The sequence below is a fragment of the Lotus japonicus genome, chromosome 2 (genome assembly GCF_012489685.1).
Source record: "Lotus japonicus ecotype B-129 chromosome 2, LjGifu_v1.2".
NCBI classification, from domain to species: domain Eukaryota; kingdom Viridiplantae; phylum Streptophyta; class Magnoliopsida; order Fabales; family Fabaceae; genus Lotus; species Lotus japonicus.
The window spans coordinates 79970766-79996844 of record NC_080042.1 but is presented as its reverse complement, the minus strand read 5'-3'; the positions used below and the strand labels follow the sequence as shown (position 1 = coordinate 79996844).

The following is a 26079-nucleotide window of genomic DNA, read 5'->3' as shown; positions in this document are numbered from 1 at the left end:
ATCATTCATTCAATTTAAGACAAAACACATCCTAATTACCAAAAGTTGAGAATAAACAATATGGAAAAGGAGTATGTTAATGATATGAAGTTTTTGTTCTTGTTACTATTATTTTGTTGGAACTTGGACATGCATGATTAAAATCAATCGCTTTCCTAATATCCTTTCCATGAAGAAATGCAAAGAAAAATGTTGCAAGGCAGCCGTGTGCAATAAAAACTAGACTCACGCCTCTATAAATATCCACCCAAACCGCACCAAATTTCAAGACATTCTCAGAACACACCCTCAATATCCTCTTCAACGTTCCATTGTTCCATCTCATCATTCTCCATCACTCTTTCACTCTCATTCCTTCTTTCCTGCAATGGAAGAAGCACTCAGGCTTCTTAACGGTGTGGAACCTGACCAGAAGAAGTGCTCTGCCACCACCAAGAAGACCACTTCACGCGAAAACGGAGGCGGCAGCGGTGGAGTAATGAGGTACCGCGGTGTCCGGCGTAGGCCGTGGGGCCGTTACGCAGCTGAAATCAGGGACCCGCACTCGAAGGAGCGGCGGTGGCTGGGGACGTTTGACACGGCGGAGCAAGCTGCCTGCGCCTACGACTGCGCCGCACGTGCCATGCGCGGTGCCAAAGCTCGCACCAACTTTGTTTACCCAACTTCTCCACCTCCTCCTTCTTCTCCTTCCGCCACCGCTCACCACCTTTTCCCTCCCACCTTCAACTTCCCCAAACAACCCTTCAACAAAACCACCACCGCCGCACACACCCGCCACGTGGCAACTACTTGTTGGCCGGAGCCTCACTCTGTTGACCTTTCACCTTCTTCTTCCATCGACATGCTTCTGTTTCGTGACTTTGTCAACTCTTCTTCTAACCCTTCTCTTGTTGCTTCTTCACCTAAGTATTTTTATGAAGAAATATCTTACAAAAAGGCTAGTAGTTCTTCTGTTCCATCTTGCTGTGCCTCTTCATGTAACTGTTTCTCAGGTTGTAGCTGCTGTATGATGAATTCTCATGGAAGCATGGGTGCTAATAGCCTTGTTGGTAGCTCATCTTCTTCTTGTTCTTCTTTGACCATGAACACCAGCAACAACAACCCCAAAATCGCTGAAGCTGATTATGAAGACTCTGAATTTTTCCCTAGAGAGTCTTCTGACTCTGGTTTGTTGGAGGAGGTCGTTCAGAGGTTCTTGCCTAAATCAAAGCCGAAAGTAGAGTCTCTCTGCAACACTGAAACCATGGATGAGATGAAGAAGGGGCTTCCCAAGAAGGAGAGTTTCAGTGACTGTTCTAATCATCACCAAGGTTTCGGAATGCAGCAATTTGACACCCTGAATGGGTATAACACACTGCATGGTATGCCTGTGGGGAGTGCACAACAATTCATGATGAACAATGCAGAGTCTTACTCTATCATGGAAGATGTTTATCAGTACCCGGAGCTTCTCAATGCTTTTGCACTCAGGATGCAGAATGCTTAGTTGATTCAGTGTCTCAATCTTATGCTTTAATCCATCTAGTTAATTATATATGTAGCTAGGTTGTTGAATTTGTTACCACCAATTCAACTTGGTTTGGTCTTAATTGAGCCAAAAGCACTGATCTTTAGCGTTTTGTTGTTGCTAAGTTAATCTAACTTGGTTAGTTTCATTAGTTTGTATGAACTCATTGTGTACTCTGACTCCTACTATGGTTTGGAAAGTACTAATAGAAATTTCAATCTTGGTATACAAGAGTGTGTTTGGTTGGGTTAGCCCGTGCGTTTACATTTATTAGTACTTTTTTGTTCAGCATGCGTTTGCCATTTTCACAAACTTATGCTTTGCTTTTTGTTTGCTTCGGTTATTCTGCTATGAAGGCTCAGGGCAATTGATGAAAAGGTGTTTATGAGAATGACACACTGAGAGTAAAGTGAAATCCTTTGCTTGGGGTTGAATAGGTAGCTAGATAATGATGGCTTCATCTGCGTTGACCTTGGAACTAGGAAAGTATGTGTCTGTGTTTGCACGCTTTTTTCTGCTACTTGTATGGATCTGTATTATATATATTCTTTCCTTTTGTTTGGAGAAGGTAAAGGTCTGGTTTGAGTAATGCCTGGTTGTGCTGTCGTTTTCTTTCTTCATAGTGGTTGTTGTGGGATTGTAATTAAGGTGGGAAGAGCCCTAGAGAGAAATGTGTTCTGGGAAAAAGTGTGGGTGTGGCACTGAAGCTGGCTCATTCATTGAAAAGGTAAATAGCTGGCAGCCAGGGTGAGGAATTTTGGTTACACGACAAAACACCTTGTAGTTGTGGTAAGCCCTTGGAACATTTTCACATACCACTTGGGTACTGGCTGAATGAGTGAACAAAATTTATGAATGGAGTTTTGTGCCATTGATTATGTACAGTTTTTGGTTCCAATCTCAAAGGATTATTCCATCACCCCTTGGATTGGAAAATTCACATGGTTTTTTTTATAGGCAAATGTTAGTTATTAGTAATGTAACTAAATTAGTCATCCTTAGGGTTCAAACTCTGAACCCTTCACTTTTTACCCTCCCAAACCCTTATGTCCCATAATTCTTACCAATTGAGCTAACATTCGATGGCCGTGGTATGAAAATGAAACGAGAAAAAACCCTTCACTTTTTACCCTCCCAAACCCTTATGTCCCATAGTTCTTACCAATTGAGCTAACATTCGATGGCCGTGGTATGAAAATGAAACGAGAAAAAATAGTGTGAATGAATCAAAACAGTTTGGAGTAAATCATGGTATCTATTTTCATATTTATATTTGCTAAAAGAATAATAATAGTGATATACTCCTCCTCAAGAATTTTTATTAGCCAAGAGTAATAGGCTGTAACAGCTGTTGTTTAATCATTCTAAAAAAATTAAAAGACCATTTATTTATGATGTCAGTTTTATTATTTGCGAAGGAAGTAATGATATTGGTAAAGTTAGTTTTGTTAAGAAATAGATCGATTACATATAATTTAATCAAAACCGTTCAAATAAGTGTTACTTGCAAATTATCCATATTTAGATCTCTATTTCTTTAATGCAAATTCTCATCTTCCATTAAACAGAAACCGAAGGATTACAAAGATCAATAGACAATATTGGATGAAAGCCAAGAGCACGAGCCCTCTTCAACCCAAATTTTATCCGGGGCCGACTAAACTAATTTTGACATATTTGACATAATCAGCCGCTTTGAACAAGCACTAAAGTAACTCTTGAAAAGCAAGAAGATAGCAGCATCTTGCAATCCTGGGCAAGAGACAAACAGTCTGTTTCAAAAGTAACTTTTGAAAAGCAAAGATCACGGCTGAATTTAGTAACCAAATGTTTCATAACACCTCCAAAATGTTAGAGCATCTCCAATGCAAGGTTCTTAGTTCTTATTTTGGAGTTAAGAACTAAGAACTAAGAACTTTACCATTGGAGGTGCTGACATGGACTCCTTAGTTCTTAAAAATAAGAACTCAGTTCTTATATAAGATGTTTTGCTTTTTGAGTTCTTAGCTTAAAATATTAATTATTTATCTCTCATCCAAATTACTTTATTACTTTATGAGTTTTGTTTTATTACTTTATGGAAAAAAAGTATAAATAATGTGGTTGGTGGGACCAAATGAATAGTAGTAAGAACTAAGAACTAAGAACTCATAGTTGGAGCAAAATTACTTGAGAGTTGCTTAAACTCATGTGGCAATACGCCCCCACATGAATAGTGCTAAGAACTAAGAAATAAGAACTAGCATTGGAGATGCTCTTAGAACCCAGGTGTTTCCCGCAAGCAAAGAAGCCGGAAATATTAATGCATTTATTTGTTAGATAAATACAGCTGATCTGAGCTCAAATATGGTCATCAACATTCATGTCATTTTTTATCTTTAAAGTGAATCCTTAGATGGTGATGCAACTCTAGACATGGCACTTGTTACACCAAATTTAACCCTTAGATGGTGGATTAGAGGGAGCAACAAGATGCTCCTCCTTCTTTGTTAGCATCTGAATTGACTATATAATCACAAGAAAGGGACCTCATGGGTGTAAAAAAGTCCTAGGTGATCCACTTAATCTCATTTTTAACATTGATTTTGTGGTCATCATTGAACTCCAGATTTCTCAGATGGGAAATACTTCCATGTATGATGTTCAGGATATATATTAATCTTACATAAACAAAAGGTAGAAAAGAATAGTTTCGTACTAAATATTATGGCAACCATAATGTAATGAACAACAATTCAAACAAAACAATTAAGGAATTTGCAACTGACCTCTCTAAAAACCTCTGTTTGAATGCTCTGATATGATACTTTTCAACAAGTGTTCGCATCTAATCTTTAAACATTGCTCTGGCCAATTGAAAAAGGTAAAGAACATTATCGCGTGGGAGGTATGGCACGTGAAAGTTTTATACTATTTGATTACAATATCCACAATAGTCCCGAAGCTCTGTCACTAGCTGTACATCCCGCAAATTTATGAAACTAGAGTATGTACATAGAGAAACTCAGGAGTCAGGAGTAGAGATTATGCTATACTTATATCACAGTTGTTGATCAAACCATGGGTCTCTTGGAGCTTTTCTAGAGCCAAAATATTCTGCAACACTTCCAGTAACCCCAGCAACATTATTCAACAAAGAGGCTCCCCACGCAATCCATCCTGTCTGTGCTTGCTGATTTTGTGTTTCAACCATGTTTTTCTGTTGTTCTTCAATGAGTTCAAGCCACCGCTTGGCCAAGAACTCTTTGACAGCATCAGCCCCTTGATTTACAACCTCTGATGGGGGAAACGTGATTGGATTCTGGTCCAGGTTGAGCTTTGTTAAATTTTGAAGCTCGCGAAATGTGTAAGGAAGAGCTCGGATTTGGTTGTTGCTGAGATCAAGCTCCCTTAAGTTAACCAGATCACCAACTGTTTCAGGAAGCTCAGTCATATCACTGAAATTACTGCTAAGGTTTAGATATTCGAGATTTGTTAGTTTCCCAATAGAGTGAGGTAACCCATGAAGCTCATTGAAATGAGCATCAAGATATCTGAGAGATCTCATTTCCCCAATGGATGAGGGAAGAAATCGTATCTTGTTTAGAGGGACTAAGAGCTTCTCAAGGTTAACTAGTCCATAGCCCATCTTTGTTGGCAGACACATCAAATTGTTAAAGCTTGCATCCAGTTCAACTAGTGACCTGCAATCGCATAAAACCAAAACTTAACAGAAGCAGAAAATAGAAGAAACAGATATGCTGCAAATATCAATATCAAGTCTACAAAAAACTTTATTCTTAAGATAAATAAGAAAAAATACCTGCAAAGAGCAATGGATTCAGGAAGAGCAGTTAGCTTGTTCCCTGACAGATTAAGGTTCTTCAGATTAGGAAGTAAACCAACAGAGTCTGGTAGAGACTGTAAGAGATTATTTGAAATGTCAAGCTCCACAAGCTTTTGCAGTCCTGCAATTGAATCTGGAATCGCCTGTTTTGAGAGCACAGAAACAATCAAAATTACAAGCTACAACAAATGTTGTAATCTTTTTCAAAAGCTCAAGAAAAATAGATCCAGAGCACTTTAGTTTCTTTTTCTTTCTCATTTCACACATGTGATTGTATTAAAGAATGAAAAAAATGCAGAATGGAGCTATTTCACTTGAACCTAACTTGGACAGGTAAGTGGCAGTACTAAAGGAGACGTAAGTGACAGTTATTGATCCACCATTGGCTGATTCAGTTTTCTGTTATAAATCCTAAATGAGTTCAAAGGAATGTGTGGATTTAAATTGCGCTGAAGTGTATAGACACTCCTTCAATTCGCATGTACACCTCAGTAAAAGCATAATCAAATGTTGAGCAGGAAAAGATTAAAGTGAGCAACCAAATATCATATATCAATCCAACAAATACCACAATAACAGCATGTTTGGATGATTGGATCCACTCCTAATCTTGACAAAACCACCTCTCCCCCAAAGGATTGAAATCTCCTATCCTCAAACCGTGTCTTATTCTCTGTTCCACAATCCCTTCAATCAAATTGACATGACAATTGAAATTTGAAAATCATCACGTAAGTTTGTAATTGTCCAACTCATTTCAACAATATTTCATTGGTGGGACAAGAAATCGAGAAACCGTTTAAGGACAAAATAAATATCTAGATCCTTCTCATGTCTGATTTAATTGGCATGACAATGAAAGCTTTCATTGGTAGGACATGAAATTGAGACATCATTTGGTGACGGAAGATCTCGATCCTTCTCTCAAATGTGGAAACCTACTTCTAAATCCAATCCTGCCACAATTACTTCTCCCCCAAGGTGGAAACTACCAGCTAAATTGTTATTTTTAGCGATTTCATTCTAAATTCTTTAATCAAGGATGATTCAAATCTTACATTATTGTGTGTCTTTTCATCAAGTAACAAAAACACCATAGCATATCATCACATACATAGCAGGTTTTGCTAAGAACAAAACACACAATCACACACACAATGCAAAGATTAGATACAGTTGAAATTCACCTACCTCTAACTGATTGCCAGCCAAATTAAGCAAGACCAAACCATGGATCTTCCCAAAAGCCTCAGGAAGAATCCTCAACTGAAGCCCAGAAAGATCAACTCTCTCCACATCCTCACTCACCGCTTTCCTCAACACTCCAACAACCTCCTCAATCTCATCACCACCTCCTTTCACCGACTGCGCCGCCACGCACGACTCGTACTTCTCCGCCAACCGCTCCTCCGCAACCCTCAGCTTCTCGGCACAGTCCTCGTGCATCTCATCCATCCTCAGGAGAGCCTGATACACGTGAACGTCGGTGTCGGAGATATCCGGCTGGGCGACCTTGGCCCGAGAAGCAGCGACGGCGGAGGGGTCTGGGCGGGGACCGAGGGTTTGGAGGAGGGAGAAGGTGTGGGTGATGTTGAGGTCGGTGAAGAGTTGGGTGAGTGAGGGTGTAAGACTTTGGGGTGGTTGAGATGAGGAAGGTGGAGGTTTCTGGGTGGAGGTGGATAGGTTTGGGGATCTTGCTGGTGCATGAGGTGGCTGAGAATGGGGAAATCGTTGAGGTTGGGATCCATTTTCTTCAACAGAGGAGGAAGAATATTGGTGAGAAAGAATAGAAAGTGGGGTTAAAGAAGAAGAGCGAAGATGGTGAGTGCTGGTTTTGTGAAGTGGACGGAGACTCTGAGAACGTTGGTGGCGTGGTAATCTGACTGACTTGGTCAATTTTATTGTAATTTTTAAGGGGTAACTTGACTTTTCTAGCTAGAGAAAAGTGAAAGCTTTTGATGATATACTCCAACTGATACGTTAGGAGTTCTTTTTAAATTAAATTTAGGCTTAATACATCAGAAGGCCCCTGTAATTGTAAAGGGAATCAAATCCAGGGCCTAGAAAATTTTTGCATCAAATTGGGTCTCTAGAAATTTTTTTTTAATTCAATTAAGGCCAAATGTTGCCACCTCTCAATTTTGTCCTAGTCAGCAATACCACGTGGCTTTTTTTATTTTTTTTTAATTAGAAAAATTAATTAAAAATTATTTTTAAAATCCAACTCAATTATATAAGCAGAAAACAAAATTTAATAAAATCCTAATCTAATAATAACCTAAACAAAAACCTAAATCTAATTAATCCCTAACCTAATCTAATAACAAATCCCTAAATTAAAGCCTACCTCAATTTCTAATTAGAAATTCAACAACGCAGCATCAACCCAGCAACACTCAAATTTTTCAGATCTGGTCTTCAAGCTCTCAAACCTCCACATCAAACATTGTTCTTCTTCATCCCTTCAAAGCCTCTAAACCATAATCAAAGCCAGAAATCTCACCCCTTTTGGAGCTTCTGAGAGAAGTCTGAGACAAGAGCTTGCAAGCATCCATGCTCAAATCCATGGCTGTCGCAGATGCCACGAATGTCGCAGCATCCTCCGTGCAAGTCACGTGCTTCACCCCATCCTCCACCTCCGGCCTGCTACTCTCCCTCTCCCCGTCCACCTTCGCCGACATCACAAACCCCTTGTACTGGAATTGCAGTTCCAACCCGAAATCTGACCCGGACCCTCTCGACCCTGACCCGGTTCCTCTCCCCGTTCACGCCACGCCGCCGAGGTGACCCAGCCAATCTGTTTCTGTTCTTCCAAGTTTCTGACCTCGATCTGCACCATCTCTTTCATTTTTCTTCTTCCTTGTTTCTGATATGAGGGTTTTATGATATGGAGGCTGAACTGTGCAAGAAGAAGATGAAGGTTGAGGGAGATTGATGATGGGGGAAGAGGGTTTGCCTTTCAGGTTTTCAGGGGTTGGGTTTGGGGTTGGGGAGCGTGAGGGAGGGTTGGGGTTGGGATTTGGGTTGATGTTCCTGGATTTTCAGTTTCTTGCTGGGTTATTTTCATGTGAGTTCAAAAGATGAAGATGAATATGAATGGTTGTGAATGAGTTATTCTGGCTTATTGTTATAATTTTTGGGTGAATATGATAATGTTAATTTTTTGGTTTAATTTTTGCATTCTAGGTTTTTCTTGATGACAATTAAGAGGATGAAGATGAAAGATTAGGATTTAAAAATAGAATAAAGGTTATTAGAAAAATTTAACTAATATGAGTTGGAATTAAAAAATAAAGTTTTATAATTTTTCAATTTAAAAAAATAAAAAATGCCACGTGGAATTGGTGACTAGGACAAAATTGAGAGGTGGCAACATTTGGCTTTAATTGAATTAAAAAAAAAATTTAGGGACCCAATTTGATGCGAAAATTTTTCAGGCCCTGGAACTGATTCCCTTTACAATTTCAGGGGCCTTCTGATGTATTAAGCCTTAAATTTATGAAGTAATTTTCACAATATGATAAATATCTTACTAATAAAATACACTTGTGGTGTATGTACTGATGGGAGTTTTCGCCACGAGACTGGTTTGATGGGTGCTGGTGGTGTCTTTAGGGACGAGCTTGGGGGTGGCTCTGTGGCTTCGCGAATTCAGGACATGGCGGAAATCCTCTAGTCGTTGAGGCTCGTGCTCTTCGTGATAGTCTCAGACTTGCGTGGGACAAGGGTTACAAGTGGATTGAGGGGGAGGTTGACAATCTGGAGCTGGTAGCAGCAGTAGAAGGAGAGGGTTGGGATAGTTTTGTGCCTGAGATTAGAGAAATCAAAAGTTTGATGGCTCGACAGTGGCAGGTTTCTCTGAGAGGAATCAACCGGGAAGCTAATAGAGCGGCTGATTTCATTGCTAAGGCATCCTTCACTCATACAGGGTTTCGGGTTCTCCTTAGGCCTTGCTATGACTTGGAGGTTTTGGTGCTGAGGGATGCCATTGGTGCTTGTTAGGTTTTGTTAGTTTGCTTGTTTTTCGATGTATCAGAAAAAAAAATACACTTGTGATGTGGTCTATTGGGAATATAGATATGTATATGAAATTTAGGTGATGGGGGATTGTGATTTTGTTACAAAAGGGCATATAGAATTAGGAGTTGAAGTTTTTTCACGGATGAAACTCTTCTATTCTTATCAAAGGGTTTTTTTTTTCCGTTCGATCTAGTCAAATTATTGATAACTCTGATCGTTAGTAATTTAACTACAGATAAAGTCAACGGTATTGTACCGATGTTCAAGATTGTTGCAAAGATACCGACAACTTTTTCAAAATCATCGACAATAATTATAGACTAGACCAATATGGCTGACTTTTAGCCATCGGTTGTTCGTCGGTAAAATAACACCATTGATTGCATTTAGAGCTTACTGGCATTTTTATGGCCGTCGGTGATAACAATTTTTGTGTAGTGAACCCACTGAAACATAAAAGCCAAACCCAAGCAGACAACAAAACCCAACCCTCATTACCTTTCACCACAGTTGAGACAACTTCCACACCAACAAACCTCGTGACCTCTCTCAACCTCTCCCGCCAACAGCCCTTGCACCGTTACAACCTCGATCTCTGTCGTCACTCCACAAACTACCTCATTGTAGATCACTTCATTGTTCTTTCACCACCATCGAGCTCAACCTCTTAACCAAATCCTCAATATCTTCAAGCTCGCAATTCGACAAGCCCAAGACCTTCCAGTTTTACAACAATGCTTCATCTCGCCTATAAGGTCTCGTTGTATTTCCTAGTGTTTGGGTGAGGCTCTAGTGGTATAGAGATGGATAATGGGTTGTTGGTCTGGAGGAGTGAATGGCTCAATCTTGGTGCGACGGAGTTTAGATCATGTACGAGTTTGTGGTGGTTGTGGGAGGTCCGATGATGTGGTTTTTGTTCTTGATTGAAATTGGGTTTTAGGGGATGGGATAGTGGAAGGTTTATGGATAAGTGAGTTTACAAGGTGAGGGGTGGTGGTTACTATGTTGTGGTCTGGTATGGGTATGAAGGTTGGGAGTGAGGGGCTTAGGCGAGGTTTGGGTCATACAACCACCGCGACTTAGTGGTTCTCACTTTGGTGGGAAATGGTGTGGTGGTGTGGGTCAGGATGGTACTTGTGGTTGCCCCGATGAGGGGTTGGTTACTTCATGTGTGGGTGGAGGTTGGGTTTGGGACGATGCATGTGGAGGCCAATGCAAAGGTGAACTTGACTGGCTGGCGGGTGAGGAGTGGGAGTTTCTTTAGTGTTCTAGAGTCCTACATGATGGGGTAAGGGTGAAAATGATATGAAGGTTTGAGTGATTATGTGATGACTAATTTACTAACATTACTAACAACTAACATTTGCTTATAAAAAAAACTGAAGGAATAAAAGTCACTTTATTTTTAAATTACGAGGATTAAAATGGACTGTTTTTAATATAGAGACACTAAAACTAATGTTATCTTATAAAATAAGGACGAAAGTATTTTTTTTCCTTGTATCAAGTTAAGTTCCACATTCAATTTATTTTTCCAACAAATACTTAAGTATCCTAAATTTGTTAATCCCTTATTTTCTTAAATAACACAAAAGAATAACCTAAAAGAGATAGTAGAAAAAGATATGGTGGGGTAGGAAATTATGTCATTTAGAGATTAGTTCTGTGAGTTTTTTTTTTTTTTTATAGGCCAATGTTAGTTGTTAATTGTTAGTAAATTAGTTCCTTCACCAGGATTCGAATCCTGACCCTTCATCCTGCAAATCTCTTCATTCCCTTAGATCAACAAGTGAGCTACCCTTCCCCAGATTAGTTATGTGAGTGATGTTTTTTCTTTTACACAATATTCAAACTTAAGATATTGCTTAAAAGGAAGCAAATATAAACTACTTGAACCATCACTCATTTCTTCATTTGGCATTATTTTAATTATTATCTAATTAATAGTGTCCAAGTAAATTAGGTGTGTGGATATCTCTCATATCTCTTCCAAAACTGAGAAAGCGAAATTAAGGATCTTTCTTGCACCATCTCCGACGAAGAGATGATAGTTATCTTTATTATTATGTATCTTTGTTCTTTTATGCTACTTTTTCTTCATTTTTAAAAAGAAAAACATTTTCATTTTATTATGGTCCTATTATTTGAACATTCTAAGTCCCAGCTGTCTTGAAAGGGTTTTAATTTTCACTATGATTATGATGTGTTCATTAATTCTATCTCCGGCGTGACTTTGGTCCCTCATGCCAATGGGCAATGACATGCGTTTCAGACTTCGCATCGGCATCTCTTTTTTTATGTTCATACATGTGGTCCGGTGTTCTTTTTTTTTTTTTTTTCTCTTTTGGGGCCATTGTATATTTGTATGGTGTTTCATACAGCAAGTTTGGAAGTTTGTAGAAAAATCGTGTATGTCTCCAGAAACCACGTATACACATGAGCCATTTTGAGTCCATCAATATGAGATTCTGAGTAGCACGTGGAACTGTGGAAGCAAACACCCTTGCAGTTCATTTGAATCTGGCTAAAACACAGAGCTGAACTTGAATTCTATCATTAGTTATTCAAAAGGAATGAGAAGCAGAGAGACAATTTATGCAGAGAAGAGGACACAACTGCAAAGAATTCAAAGAATGTGAGTTCAAAATAAATTAATGCATGGAGTCTCACATGAAAGACAATTCTACCAGACGTATATAGATGGATAATATGAGAAAATGAGTATAAATTTATGGCCACGGCTCAGGTGCATGATCGAATAAGTCATGTATGTGTGCATGATAGTTTTATCAGTTGAGAAAAAAGATTACACCGTCAACCAATCAGATTTTAAGGATGTGCCGCGTCAATTAATGAAATTAAATAAAAAGAGAGATTATCTAACATCCTTGAAATCTGATTGGTTGTTGGTGTAAAAAAACTTTACACCGTCGGTGCATAGAAATTAAACTCTTATCAGTTTTATTACCATTTGATATGATAATAAAATATTGGGCTTATAAAAAAAAAATTGATAATAAAATATTGGATGCCTGAGATTGAAGGAGTAAAATGACTAAAACACCTAATTCAAATTATTTTCTCCCATCTCCCATTATCTCCTTTAATTCCTGCGATGACATTGGCATTGCAATGGCAACAGACCGAAAAACCAATCCTTCATCCCTCGGCAAGAGGACTGATAAAGAAGCAAAGAAGCTCTTGCATTCCTACACAGGCCTCAGCTTTCTCCATCTTCCTAGCAATGCTCCTCCACCAACCTCTGGAATGCGCGCGGAGGAAGGAAGTGATGTCATCGTGATGCTAGAACTCCAAGGCCAACAACGGTGGGGAGGGGGCGAGATCTTTGCCTCTCATTCACCTGAACGTCTAGCGTGCGGAGGAGAAGTGCTTGTTGGGTCAATGGTGGAGGGGTCGAGGGCTTGGGCAGAGGAGCTAGAATGCCAAGTGGCTGAGAGGAACGAGATAAAAGGGTTCATTATGAGGAGGATGGAGAATGACGGATTGGGTGCGTAGGTACTACTTGATGAAATCCCAACCTCCATGCTCCATCTTGGTCAGTCCTTTATTGAGCATTCACACAATCACACCAATAGAACACGAGGCAAGGAAGACAATAGCTTTGAATCAAGCTTGAATTTTAGATGTGCATTTAGTAAAATTCCCCTTGAATCAAGCTTGAATTTTGGTCTTGCAGATTGAATTGTTGTTGGGTTTGGGAAGTTAAGAAAATAGCAAACCATGGCTAAACCACAAAGACAAGACAGGAACACGTTTACACATTGAATTTGAAGCACTAGCATTTGCGTTGGATGTGAGGGGTGAGCACCTATACATGATTTGGAAGGGTGATGCACCATAGCCGGCGCCAAAATTTATACTCTCACACTCATTTCTCTCCATCTTAGGTGAGACTTATTACTTATGGCACCCTATCTCCATCTCTAACTATTTCCATCTAGCTGGTCTCCAAAGAAAGGAATTTAAAATAAAAATGTGGACAAGGAATTCAAGGAACATCAAAGCAAGGATAAACTGCCAAGCAATTATAACATAATGAATAATAATGAGAGCCATCTATCAAAGGATGCATAACTTTGTTTGGCCTAGCCAAATTCACGTGGGTGGAAAAACTTACAGTGGAAGCGTGTCCAACAGCAGCCATATCTTGTGCTGATTAACATTTTCCAGTCCTCAGTTATACCTGCAAATAGAGATGTTAAATTACTGATCAATCGAAATACAAACCCTTACCTAAAAAAATAACTGTAAAAACTAGTTACGACACTGATGAGAAAGGAAGAAACTAAGACAATATTCGCCATGGATTATAGCCAGAGCACAAACCAACATTAGGTTCTTAATGAAATTACGAGAACCAATTTGATCAGCAATGGAGTTCAAAACCACGAAGAAGACACAGAGAAAATAAACAAGACAGACAAACAAACTCACCATAGTAACAAAAATGGAGCCAGAACGAAATTGGAGAGAAATTCATTAATGTGCAAGCAAGCAATTGGATCACAATGTAACCGCAATTCTTCTCAACCATTTTACAGTCCCATTTTACATGACTTTTCCCCTCTCCTTTTTGACTTGATTTTAATCTTCTTCTATATTTATCGTAAAATTTCTTATATCCATTTTCTAATTCTTTCTTTTAATCAGAACCGCTTCTTAATCTTTTTGCCAGTGGTTGCCGTTGTGGATCAGATACGAGTGGCCACCGTTTCCCTGACCATGGTAACCCTGGCGAGGCAGAGGAATATTATTCCTTCGAAAAGATTGCTCCACGCCAACCGGATACGCCATCGGCGGCGACATCTGATGGACACAGCGGTGTACCACCGGAGCCGTCGCCACCGTATTCCTCTGGCCAGAACCACCGCCGGTCTGGCTGCAATATGATGACGAAGACGACACCGAGGACGCGGATGAGGTGGACGAAGATGAAGATGCTGATTTTGACAGAGACGGATGCGGCGTGGAAACCTTGTTCGACGATCTCTGCGGCGGAAGGAACACTCGGATCTTCAACGAGGACGGTGGCGGCGACGCCACGCGATCGTATTCCTCGACGAGGTTGGCGAGATCCTCGTCGGAAGTGATGGAAACCAAAGCGTCAAGGTCTTCCTCCGGTAACTGGCAGCGAAGGTGTCTCACGGAGGAGCCGCAGAGCTCTTCCAGCTTCGAGAGGAGTTCTGCATCACACGCGATTATTACGGTTAGCAATCGCAATCTCAATCTCAATCTCATTCTTCATTTTATCGCATAACGAATCGATGAGTGAGAAATTAACTGTGAGAGAGAGAGACTAACCGGAAAATGGAATGGAGCGATCTACGGCGAGGACGCGGGTGTGGCCGCCGAGGTAGCGGAGCTTGCCGTCGGGGTAACGGGGGAGGATTTTGCCGCCGTAGCTGCAGAGGAATTTGATGGAGGATTTGGGAGCGGGTTGGGAGGATCCGAACATGTTGGGCTCGGGCTTGGATTCGGGTTGAGGAAGGTAGCCCAGTTTTGAATGGAGAAAGTGAGGGAAGGGAAGGAGAGTATAGAAGAAGGTGCTTTGGAGTTTGGAGTAGCGCCTTCAAGCCTAACTTTGCTGTCATCTGTCCCTTATTTATAGGGTCTTTTTTTACCCGCAAGAGGGCGCGCTACTGCTACATGGTTGGGCTTGGGTTAGTTACTTAACTTGGATTCTAAATTTGGAAAGATAGAGACAATAGAGACAAAAGGCAATTACTTACCCACCCAAAAACGCATATATTAATTTGAAATAAAGATTCTTTAAAAAAAATATAAGGTAGAATAGAGTGAAAACACATACAGACTATTAGGCAAGACGCTAGTGACATGTTAGGGAAAGGTCCACTCTTAGATAGGAGCATCGGAGATTCATCGAGGAGTGTTGTCAACTAACTGAGACTTTATTGGAGCTAGAGAGATTCAAATGAACCATTATCCTACGGGAAGACGAGAGTTAAAATCGGAACGTGTTGTAGTTGTGTCACCTCAAGTTGGCGAAGAAACAATTTCTTTGTAAGGGCAACTAATAACATAAACAGAATGAAGAACATGAATTCAGTATAGTACAATAGAAATTCAATTGCATGTGCATATATACATAAATATTTGCATATACAAAATTTCAAGTGATGGGTACTTTTTCATCTGTTTTTACTTATTTAATTGCTATTTTCGTTAGTAAGTAAAATGATAAGAGAAAGTCGCTTTTATATTTTTCTGTAAGATTTAACTTTATTCAGTTTTCTCTCAATTGAGGGGAGAAAAGAATCGTTAGGGTTAGCGTAAGTTGTTCAACGATTTCAGAATATGAAATCACGTAGAGGACAACTATGACTTGTATAATTTTTTATGTATAAACATATTAAAGTTGTTTTTTATTATATTTTTATCGATGTGTTCATTTCAAAAATTTGAACCCCTAACCCGGTTTCTGGATCCGCCACTGCTAGAGGAGGTACCTTCTGAGGTTGAACCGTTTGTATCAACTGATATTTTGGTCTCTATGCCACCTGTTTCATATATATGCATGAATTTTTTTTTTAAAGAAAAAGAACTTTGCTAAACTCGTTTATCGCTTGGATCTCACAAGATATATTGACAAAAGAGAAATTGATCAATATATATTTTGATAGAAAACAGAAGATATAAGGCCACAAGAATTAGTACTCCTTGACTGAAAGCCAAGTATTTGCAGATTAATAACTTGAGGATGGCAGAATATGAATTTATCACAAAAAGGGAAATTTAATTAACTGCAAATAATACCCCATCACAAGAGTTTATATGGTGTAACAGTTAGGACACCTCATCCTTTTCAACCATATGTAGCCAGTCTCATTCATATACTTAGCAATATGGATGGAACTTATGGGTTCCACATACAATTGGTTTCAAGGATAACCTTGACCCGGCGCTGAGATGCTCTATGTGGATCCCATTAGAGGTCTATTTTTTTTTTTTGAAACTCCATTAGAGGTCTATTTTTAAAATGATATAATGTATATAATGTACGTACCATCATCATTCTTTTTACGCATGTATATTTTGATTATATAAAGTATCCATATCCTTAGAAAATATAATACATCAACACAATTTATTTTCACCATCTCTCAGTCAGCAGAGCTAGATTTTAATCATAATTAAATTTCTCAAAAGTTTATAATAAAACAAAATACCATATATACAGTACCACATGTTAACTTAATGTAGAAAAAACATGCTACACATGGAGATTAAAAATTCCTTGTACTAATTAAAAAAATTATTGATCAAATACTACTTAATGCGCTGACGTGAGCTGAGAATGTTAGTCTCACAATTATCAAATGTGGATATATATCTTAGTTAAAAAAAAATCCCCATACAGTCTTTTATCATTCTCCATTATCTCCATTCTTCGGAATAAAATTCACAATAATGTTATTGTTTTTCCCGTATGATTTTGAAAGTTATCTTGGATTTTTATTTATAATTATATTAATATTTATTTCACATAGATACATGCATCATGCATGCAATTCTAAATAATTGCATATATATGGGGCTTAGCGGTTTAATTGGAGAACGGATGATGTGGTCCTATGAGTGCCACACGGTCAATTAATCCCCTTCTACTCACAATTGCAGTTGCAATATCTATTCCTAGCCAACAAAATACATAGCTCATTTTTGGTGTACCATAACTATACTGGATTAGATTTTATATGTAGGACACGTCCAGATTTTGGTGAAGTGAAGGCATGTTGTGGCGTTTCTGGCTTACCCAATCTGACGATCTATTCGTTGCTAAAAGATTGATGAAAAGCACTCTAAATCTGTGAACCTGGACAACGGATATATGTGGTATGGGAATATCAATAACCTATGAGCGGTAAGAAATGGGCGAAAACCATGGAAATTAACATGGAACCAGATAAAAACTTCTTAAAGATATTATTCATTGCATAAAATTTCAAAAAAGTAAAGAATTAAATTTAATCGCATAACGCATATGCATACCTAAACTTGAATTCAAGACTATTTGCCACGGTCGCCATCTCATACTACGGAAAGACGATTATGATATTGACCATACTCTTCGACTTCGTAGATGGGTTTAATTGTTAGTTGGTCCTCTTATGATGTTCGACATGGGCGACCATGTGCCTTTTTGATCCGAGCAAATTGTCACTGGAAAGTGTCTCGCTGTCCTTGATCATGAGTATCCTAGTCAGTTGTGATGACAGTTAGAGCTTACTATGCGTTTGTTCTTTAGCTCTATAACCGAGCGATAATTTGTTGGTATGGAAACTTATTGAGAGTAATGGTTGCAGAAAGAGTAGTCCCCTAACTTTAGTCGTCACTAAGAGTGATGGTCAGGTATGAGAACTCATTGTTCTCGTATCAAGCACCACTAAAAGTGATGGTCGATATGAGATTTTGTTGCTTGTGGTTGGCATCCTTAACAATGAGAGTCATCATTATGGTGTAGTGATTTCTACGTAGTTACGAGCTAAAGAGATTCTCTTACTTTGGATAATACAATCCAGAAATGCCATGCTTACCCGGAGAATAAAAAAGAAATTAAAGAAAAAAAGATAAATTAAATCAAAGACTGATTGCATCTCCACAATAACTTTGGGACCCAAAACACGGAAGATAAGAACGTTTTGGACACGGCGCAAGTGTGTGTCACAACAATCGTTACAGCATTAATTTTTTTTTTATTAAATGCTATAGCATTAATTAAGCAAGTGCAATTTGCATTCATTTGGTAAACCAATCTTAGAAATAACATAGAATTCGGATTGACTACTTCAGCTAGTGACGAATCCAGAAATTTAATGTTGTGGGGGCATTATATACATGTAAATTCGTAATAAAAAAAGTTAACATATACTAATAGAAGTTGAGACATTTTTTACCAAAAGAAACACAAGTAAGAACATTTTTACCAAAGAGACCATAAAAAACTACATACTTTTACTATCAAGTGAGGGCATTTAGTAATGTGCGACACAAATAAGAGCATTTTTTACCAAATAAACTATTTAAAACCACATACTTTTACTACTCAATTTTTTTTCTAATGAGTTTTGTCAAAATTAAGTGAGGGCATTTGCCCTCATACTCCTAACATGATCCGTCATTGACTTCAGCAATCTACAACTTGTTTGAATTTTAAGGTTTCGAGAATCTTATCCGGTTAATTTTTTCTTTGAAGGTCCTGTACTGTTGGAGAATGATTGGATCATTGGACCCTAATTGAGAATTTAGAAACAGAGAATGGGAGACGTACGTGGAGGTCACACCCCCACCGTATAATCATAGATAAAAATCCAATGGCATGTCAAAAGAGTTATGCTCCACAAATTAATTTTTGTTCTTTTTCATTGGTGATGATGATGGTAGAAATAGATAGCTCATAGCTCTTCATCCTGTTAATTCTCCCAATATAATGCATATGGGGTCCTGAGCTGATCTTACGTTTGCTCTTCATCTCTCAATTTGTTCATAATATTTTAATTTTACAGGATAACGCTTCCTTCCAGATAATCTTAAAAAGTTAAAATATTAGATAGTAAAGGCTACTATTAAAAGGCAACCATCATGAGCAAGCACATCCAATGATCCAATCCAGATTCTTCTCCTTGGTCTGACGCAACCCCAGAATCGTGCACTTTGCTTAGGTCACTGGCTTTTTATCTTAAAATGAATGTTTAGGATTGGTTTTGCTTTTCTTTGCTTAGGTCATTGGCTTTTTTTTCACTAAAAATATGGTTCTGTTCTATCCTAACAATGGAGTCCACCCACTATTTGTCCAAGCCCCCCAGGTTCATGCGTCATGCACTGACCCCACAAAATACTGAAAATGGATGGGGATAATATGGATGGGCCACCCTAGCCCGTTTGGATCGATGCTGATCTCTTTTTTTTTCCAATTTGCATATTTTTCTCTTAGAGTAATTCTTATTTAGACATATGATATTATATACTATAGATTATAGATATCTGAAATAAGAATATTGTTTTGCAATATACTAGTCACTTGTTGGATGGTGACGGGGGAATGGATGTGAGATACAAAATCACAGTTTAATGCACAGTTATGTATGTTTACTGCAATTCCTCATCCAGGGAGTGGGTCGTTTTGCTGTGAGATTACAAACCAAACAAAGCAGCACATTCCTTGAAATCTGGAAATTAAATTGGAATGATTCAGTTTGTTTCAGTGTGTGCGATATTGTCAGATTTGGGTTACATGATGCTGGAATATGCGTTGGATCTTCCCCTTGCGATTGGATATGAGGCGCTGCAGTCCAAAATGACTCAGCAGTATAATAGTGGTAAAAGTGTGGTGGTAATGCATGCCCATGATTGTTCGGTTCCTTGAATGGCATGGCATTATATTTTCTTTTATTTTTATTTTTAAACCTGGCATGGCATTATAAAATTGTCACATAATTAGAGTGCTAGCTACACTCACTTTAACATTAACATTGTATTTTTACTTTTTTAGTACACTCTAATTTGAAATTCATATGTGTCCCACTAAATTTAAAGTAAGACTCATATTATTAGTGGGCCTTACATGAATTTTAATCAAATTAATAAGAGAGTGTTGTAAAGAAATGATTAAAGTGAATATTATTATCATCTTTTTGTCTCTTAAGAAAAATAAATTAATGACTAGTGTTCACCGCCCTAAACCGTAACTGAAACACTCTCTTCTCCAACCAAAGCCGCCATCCAGATTCAGAAGCGGCACCCCCTCCTTGCGGTTAAGGTAACGACTTCGAGCATGACCAGCTCCCATAGTGTGACGGTTCACATTCATTTAATATTCTCTTATTATCGTAGTATACAAACCAATCAAATCACAAAAAAATTGGAATATTGTTTCTCACCCTCGCAATGGGAAATTGAAATTTTAAGTATTGACATTTTTTTTTGGGTCAAAGGTTAATGTTATAACATTTTTTTTTTTGGTCAAAAGCAAGTATTGAAATTTATCATAATTTTATTTTACAAAATATAATTAACATTAAATGGTCTGTTTTTGTCAAAGGTCCATAATATGTTGAGTTTTTTTGTATAACTTGGGCTCAATGATCAGTGGGCTGGGCACACCCTTAGAGCCCAAACTTTCAAGACTTACATACACATATAGGATCATAGATGACGGGGAAAAAAAGAACCATACAGGATCATACGGCTACAATGGACTAGGCTCATCGAATGACCTAGGCTTCACGTGATGTTTGGAACAAGTGGATTTTAACAAACAATATGAGAGAAAATGAAGCCCAATCATAGGAATTTGCCATAGAGGTCATGCTATTTACTAAGCAATTTATTGGCAAAACAATTTTTTTTTATATTTGAAAAATTACATGTCTACACCTGAGAATTCATTCATCATTTAGTTTTAGTAAGTTAATAGTATTATTTATCTTGAGATATGCCACTTTGTGAATATTAATCGACTGAAATCTTGGGGTCAAGAATCGTCATAAAATACTAATAGTATGTTTGAGGAATGTCTGATGAATGTGTTATGACTCACCATTTTAAATGTTTAAGACCATATTAGTTATTATTTTACTATTTATAAGAATGTATTTTTGAGAAATTATATTCTAAAGCAAATTTATCCGAGATAGTTATAATAGTTGAAAGTTGAAACAAACAAAAATCCAAGACAAGTTACACGTGTAACTAGGAGAGACAATACAAGTCATCCATGATGACAAGATTTTGTCAGATCAAGATAATGGTGGCTAGATTTCTTTCTTTTCCTCAATCTTCCTCAATTGAAAAATGTTTGGTAGACATTCTCTGTTTTGATGCGTAAGTACAGTTACTCTTATCAATTTTATGATGCCTCTAGTGGCTGGTGAAGAGAATCAGTTCCTGAAGAATTTTCAAGCTACAACCACCACTCATTTCCATTAGCAAGAAGCAACCTGCCAAATCCACACACACAACACAACACAACACAACACTCCCTTTCCCAATTTCCCCTGACCAAAACAATCCACCAAAATGCACTTTCCCACATTCCCTGCAGCTACCACTCTTTCTATTCCTCCACATCCATGATCCATGGCCTAACATAACAATCTTCTTCAATAATCACACACTCTCTCTGTGTCCTTTCACCTTCCTTGTTTTGCCCTACAAGACATGAACCCCTCTTGTCACTTCTCTTCAACCAAACACACACCTTCTCTTCCACAACAATACTCCTTCAACCATGCAAACTCTCATCCATTCATCTCCAAAAACACCTCTCCTTTCTTCTCAAACAAGACTCACAGCCCCAAGAGTGAAGTCCTCTATGTCAATTCAGTACCAAACCATTCTTTTGCCACTCTCCGGATCAAAAACTCTAGACTCCAGCACACTTTTGCCACCTTAGCAGAAGCAGGAGGAGAAGAAGAGCAGAATGAAGAAATCCAGCTCAGTGAACATCATCATCACCACCAGCAACAGCAGAAACAATATGCAAAACCAAAGACACAGAAGGGTCATGATGATGGTGATGAGTTGCCTGGGATTGCAAAAGCATTCAACATATCTCCAAAAGCTGCTTCAGCCATATCAATATGCATGGCATTGGCTGCTCTGACTTTCCCTTTCTTCATGGCTTCTATGGGGCAAGCTCTGACTTTGAAGACTAAGTTTTTAACTTATGCCACGCTTCTGCTTGGGTTGTACATGGCTTGGAACATTGGGGCCAATGACGTTGCAAATGCCATGGGAACTTCGGTTGGTTCCGGCGCCTTGACGCTCAGGCAGGCGGTGTTGACTGCGGCGGTTCTGGAGTTTTCAGGGGCGTTGTTGATGGGGAGTCACGTGACCAGCACAATGCAGAAGGGTCTTCTTGTGTCTGAGGCGTTTCAGGGGAAAGATACTTTGCTTCTTGCTGGATTGCTCTCTTCACTTGCTGCTGCTGGTACTTGGTTACAGGTGAACTATTAAGTTTGTTAATGAAATTGGTAAAAACCATTATGAATTTGGTTAAGCACTTAATTTCTGTTTTAGTTTTCACTTTAGGAAGTTCTCTCTGATTTTGGGGGTCACTTCTTTGTTCTATTCTTGTCTTTCTTATGTTGTAACTTGTAAACAAGATATGTAGTGCATTGTTAGTACTTGTGATTGGTGAAAGCAAGTGCTAGTGGAGGAAAATGGACAATATGTTCAAGATATAATGCACCAAATTTTCCTGGCTAAAATAACAAAGCATGGGAATGAGTGTCCTTTTTCCATTTTGTCTTTTCTTAGGCCAGGACATTGGTGTATTCCTTACTGTGAAGAAGTAGCTAGAAACAAGTGAATAGTTATAAAATATTCATTATGATTTAAGAGTTAGTATGTGTAGGCTATGCAGTTTCTCCATGTCAGTGAGGAGTTTCTCAGAGGCTTTCTTAGTTGCTTAGATCTTAGCTGTTGTCCTATATTTTGAGCGTAAAAGGATATGAAAGGAAACATAGATATCTGATTTGTATTAGTAAAGACACACCAACATGGCAACATGTCTCTTTACAGATCAAAGTTTGAACTTTGAGGCTTCTCGGGTCAGAAGTATATTTTGCTTCATTGAAGAAGCATGTACACTACTATGTACCTCCCTTTTTTCTGGCTGGACCTGGTAATTTTAGTAACTATTTGTTGTTTTGTTCTATGCAGGTTGCGTCATATTATGGTTGGCCGGTATCTACTACTCATTGCATAGTTGGTGCCATAGTTGGATTCGGTGTAGCCTATGGAGGAGCTGGAGCCGTTTTCTGGGGTTCACTGGCTAGGGTGATTTCTTCATGGGTTATCTCACCACTAATGGGAGCAGCTATGTCATTTCTTGTCTACAAATGCATTAGGAGGGTACGCACTAGTTATAAATAGAATTTTAGTCCAGCATGATAACTGAAATATATCACCAACATTCAACAGTTTTATATTTGCTTCATCACTTTCAAAAGCAGTCTAGGAAAATTAATTCAAATGTAAAAGCAAAAAACTCATAGTCCAAAATAATATCCCTGCTCAAAATTTGGAATATAAGCAGCTGAATTTGAATCCAATATTCATCTTTCACACTATATGGACACTTCTTCAAAGTTCCAACTTATTTTTGGCTTGAACTTAATTGTAAAATAGACATCAGGTTGTCATCCACCTCTCCCATCTCTCTTCTCTAAATTCTTGCGCTCTCCTAATGCGATTTGAACCATCACATGATTTAGCATTTTATCCAATTTGATGCCCTTTAACAATTAGAGTTCTGCTTGATAGCGCGACCTATGTTTATATCATTTATAGAAACCCTTCAAATCCGATTACAAAAAACAAGGAAACTTGTAATAAAATGTTCCAAATTGATGACATGATAATAAGCTAAATTATTCTGTTGCAAACCACTTATATTGTCCCCCATCCAGTTTGTGTACAGTGCTCCAAATCCAGGACAAGCAGCTGCTGCTGCAGCTCCAATTGCTGTATTTCTCGGTGTAACCGGAATTTCTTTAGCTGCCTTCCCTCTTAGCCAGAGGTTTCCTGTGGCGCTCGCCCAAGCTTTAGCCTGTGGAGCTGCTGGTGCTATTCTAGTCAACACAATCATCAGAAAACAGCTTGGTCATCTTCTCAAGCCCACAACTCCACAGTCAGAGCCAAAAGAGGAAACCGTCAACAAGAATATTGGATTCCTCTCTGATATTGCAGGTCCAAAGGGTGCCCAACTGGAAATTGTTTATGGCGTTTTTGGATACTTGCAGGTCCTCTCAGCATGCTTCATGTCATTTGCTCATGGAGGAAATGATGTTTCCAATGCCATAGGTCCTTTGGCTGGTGCATTAGCAATTCTTCAAGGCGGCGCTGGAGGAACTGAGGTTGTTATTCCAATTGATGTTCTTGCATGGGGAGGATTTGGAATTGTTGCAGGGCTTTTGATATGGGGTTATAGAGTGATAGCTACAATTGGAAAGAAAATAACAGAACTCACACCAACCAGAGGATTTGCTGCAGAGTTTGCAGCAGCTTCTGTGGTTCTGTTTGCTTCAAAGCTGGGACTTCCTATTTCAGCAACTCATACTCTTGTGGGTGCAGTAATGGGTGTAGGATTTGCAAGAGGACTTAACAGCGTTAGATCAGAAACTGTGAAGGAAATTGTGACTTCATGGGCAATCACTATTCCAGTTGGTGCTACACTATCAATACTCTACACATGGGCCTTGACTAAGCTTTTGTCTTACATTTTATGAGTGTGTATTCAAAGGTATAAAGAACAGGTTGTGCATGTGATTACTCTAGTTACCATGACCAAATATTTCACATCATTCTTTGTGATGTAAACACCAGAGAAGAGAATAAGGGTGGTAGCACAGATAACTTGGAGGAGGAACCTCTTAATTCCTGATTTTGGCAAATGATGAATCTTTATGCTAAGATTCTAAATTTCAAATCTGTATTTCTGTAGCCTTGCCTAATTCCTCTGAAGGGGAATATAATAATTGAGAAAGTTATCTCAATATAACATCTATTATCTCTTGTGATTCTGCTTTCTATGCTATTATATCTGTGTAGAATGTAGATAACACCAATACACATTTTTTGGGTCTAGGAAAGTTCTGTTATTCCTTCTCAAGTTTACCAAAGATCCTCATGTATAAATAAAAAACATTAAAATAATGATAAGCGTGCATAAAAACATGCCTTAATAGGAATTAAAAAAAAACATAACAAATAACATGGAGAGAGAATCACAAGGTGTGACCGAGGTGTGACGTGGTGGTTGCTCACCCTGTTCCTTAACCATGAGGTTGAGAGTCTGATCCTCGCATATGAGAATTGAATACATTTCGTGGTCAGTCATTTACTGTTTAGTGCAAGCATCTGAGGCGATGCTGTCAGCTGTCAGCAGTCAGCGTTTGATACCTCGATCTAAAAAAAATCATCATGGAGAGAGCTCAGGCAGAGTGGCAAGGCTGGGTTGCCATCTAAAACCCCGAAATGATTTAGCCTTTGGAAGAGGTGGTGCAAAAGGTTTCTTCCCTTTTATTCCTTTTCGTCTTGAATATCTTGTGGAGTTATGCTTCGGAACATAGAATTCTTTTGCTGTGCAATAAGATTCCTCTCCATCCCCTGCATATTGAGAAAGATTCATGTTTCCATTCATCTCTTCTTTGCCTGACCCGATTGTCTCTCTGACTTCACCATTCACATGGGTGTTGCATTCACGGGGAGATAGAGTTATCCTTGTTTCCACCTTCTCTTGGCTTACTACTCCATTTGTCACACTGAGTGTGCCATTTTCTTTGGTTTTTCCTTGCTGTGGATGTTTACGCTTCAGCTTCTCCAGATCTCTAGAAGAGATTATGATGTACTTGTGACCAAGCAGCAAACTCTCTTCTGGCCGTAACAGTGACTGATGAGGTTCTCTGAAGACTTCTGGCCTCGCAACACACATCCCAGGATGCTTTGCCATCAACTTCGATGCAGGGAATGCATGTTGATACACCTCATGTTGTCCACCCTGAAGAACTATCCTCACAACAAAATCAGAGTCAGGGGATGCTGATGCTGATGCCTTGGTTCCTCTCACCTTGTTCTTTCTTCTTGGACTTTCATCAGGCTGCTCCACTAGGCCTAATGAGTGAACGACACGCTTCAGCATCGCCTCTGTACAATTAAATCCAAATGTTTCATCCTTGTCTCA

The 26079-nt window shown here is 38.7% G+C and overlaps 5 protein-coding genes across 5 annotated transcripts; 3 read left to right on the top strand and 2 right to left on the bottom strand.

Annotated features, from left to right (window-relative positions):
- The first annotated feature begins 367 nt into the window (after nucleotides 1-367).
- LOC130737092 (ethylene-responsive transcription factor ESR2-like) lies at nucleotides 368-1486 on the top strand. Its single transcript, XM_057588862.1, has one exon. The coding sequence runs from the start codon at nucleotides 368-370 to the stop codon at nucleotides 1484-1486; it is 1119 nt and encodes a 372-aa protein (XP_057444845.1).
- A 2698-nt stretch (nucleotides 1487-4184) lies between these two features.
- On the bottom strand, nucleotides 4185-13425 carry LOC130740056 (plant intracellular Ras-group-related LRR protein 3-like). Its single transcript, XM_057592552.1, is given in 4 exon segments — nucleotides 4185-5190; nucleotides 5310-5476; nucleotides 6525-6962; nucleotides 6965-13425. Coding segments are annotated over 4 exon segments (1365 nt in total). The 5' UTR covers nucleotides 7082-13425; the 3' UTR covers nucleotides 4185-4547.
- LOC130737091 (uncharacterized) lies at nucleotides 8221-9335 on the top strand. Its single transcript, XM_057588861.1, has 2 exons — nucleotides 8221-8253; nucleotides 8949-9335. Exons 1-2 carry the CDS (start codon nucleotides 8221-8223, stop codon nucleotides 9333-9335), a joined length of 420 nt encoding a protein of 139 aa, XP_057444844.1.
- A 397-nt stretch (nucleotides 13426-13822) lies between the features above and the next one.
- Nucleotides 13823-14970, bottom strand: LOC130740057 (protein PAL OF QUIRKY-like). Its single transcript, XM_057592553.1, has 2 exons — nucleotides 14676-14970; nucleotides 13823-14557 (listed from the first exon to the last, which is right to left on the bottom strand). Exons 1-2 carry the CDS (start codon nucleotides 14827-14829, stop codon nucleotides 14034-14036), a joined length of 678 nt encoding a protein of 225 aa, XP_057448536.1. The 5' UTR covers nucleotides 14830-14970; the 3' UTR covers nucleotides 13823-14033.
- Nucleotides 14971-21171: 6201 nt separating this feature from the next.
- LOC130740055 (inorganic phosphate transporter 2-1, chloroplastic-like) lies at nucleotides 21172-24899 on the top strand. The gene is made up of 3 exons (XM_057592551.1): nucleotides 21172-22337; nucleotides 23058-23249; nucleotides 23807-24899. The coding sequence occupies exons 1-3, from the start codon at nucleotides 21552-21554 to the stop codon at nucleotides 24623-24625; spliced, it is 1797 nt and encodes a 598-aa protein (XP_057448534.1). The 5' UTR covers nucleotides 21172-21551; the 3' UTR covers nucleotides 24626-24899.
- The last annotated feature ends 1180 nt before the right edge of the window (nucleotides 24900-26079 follow it).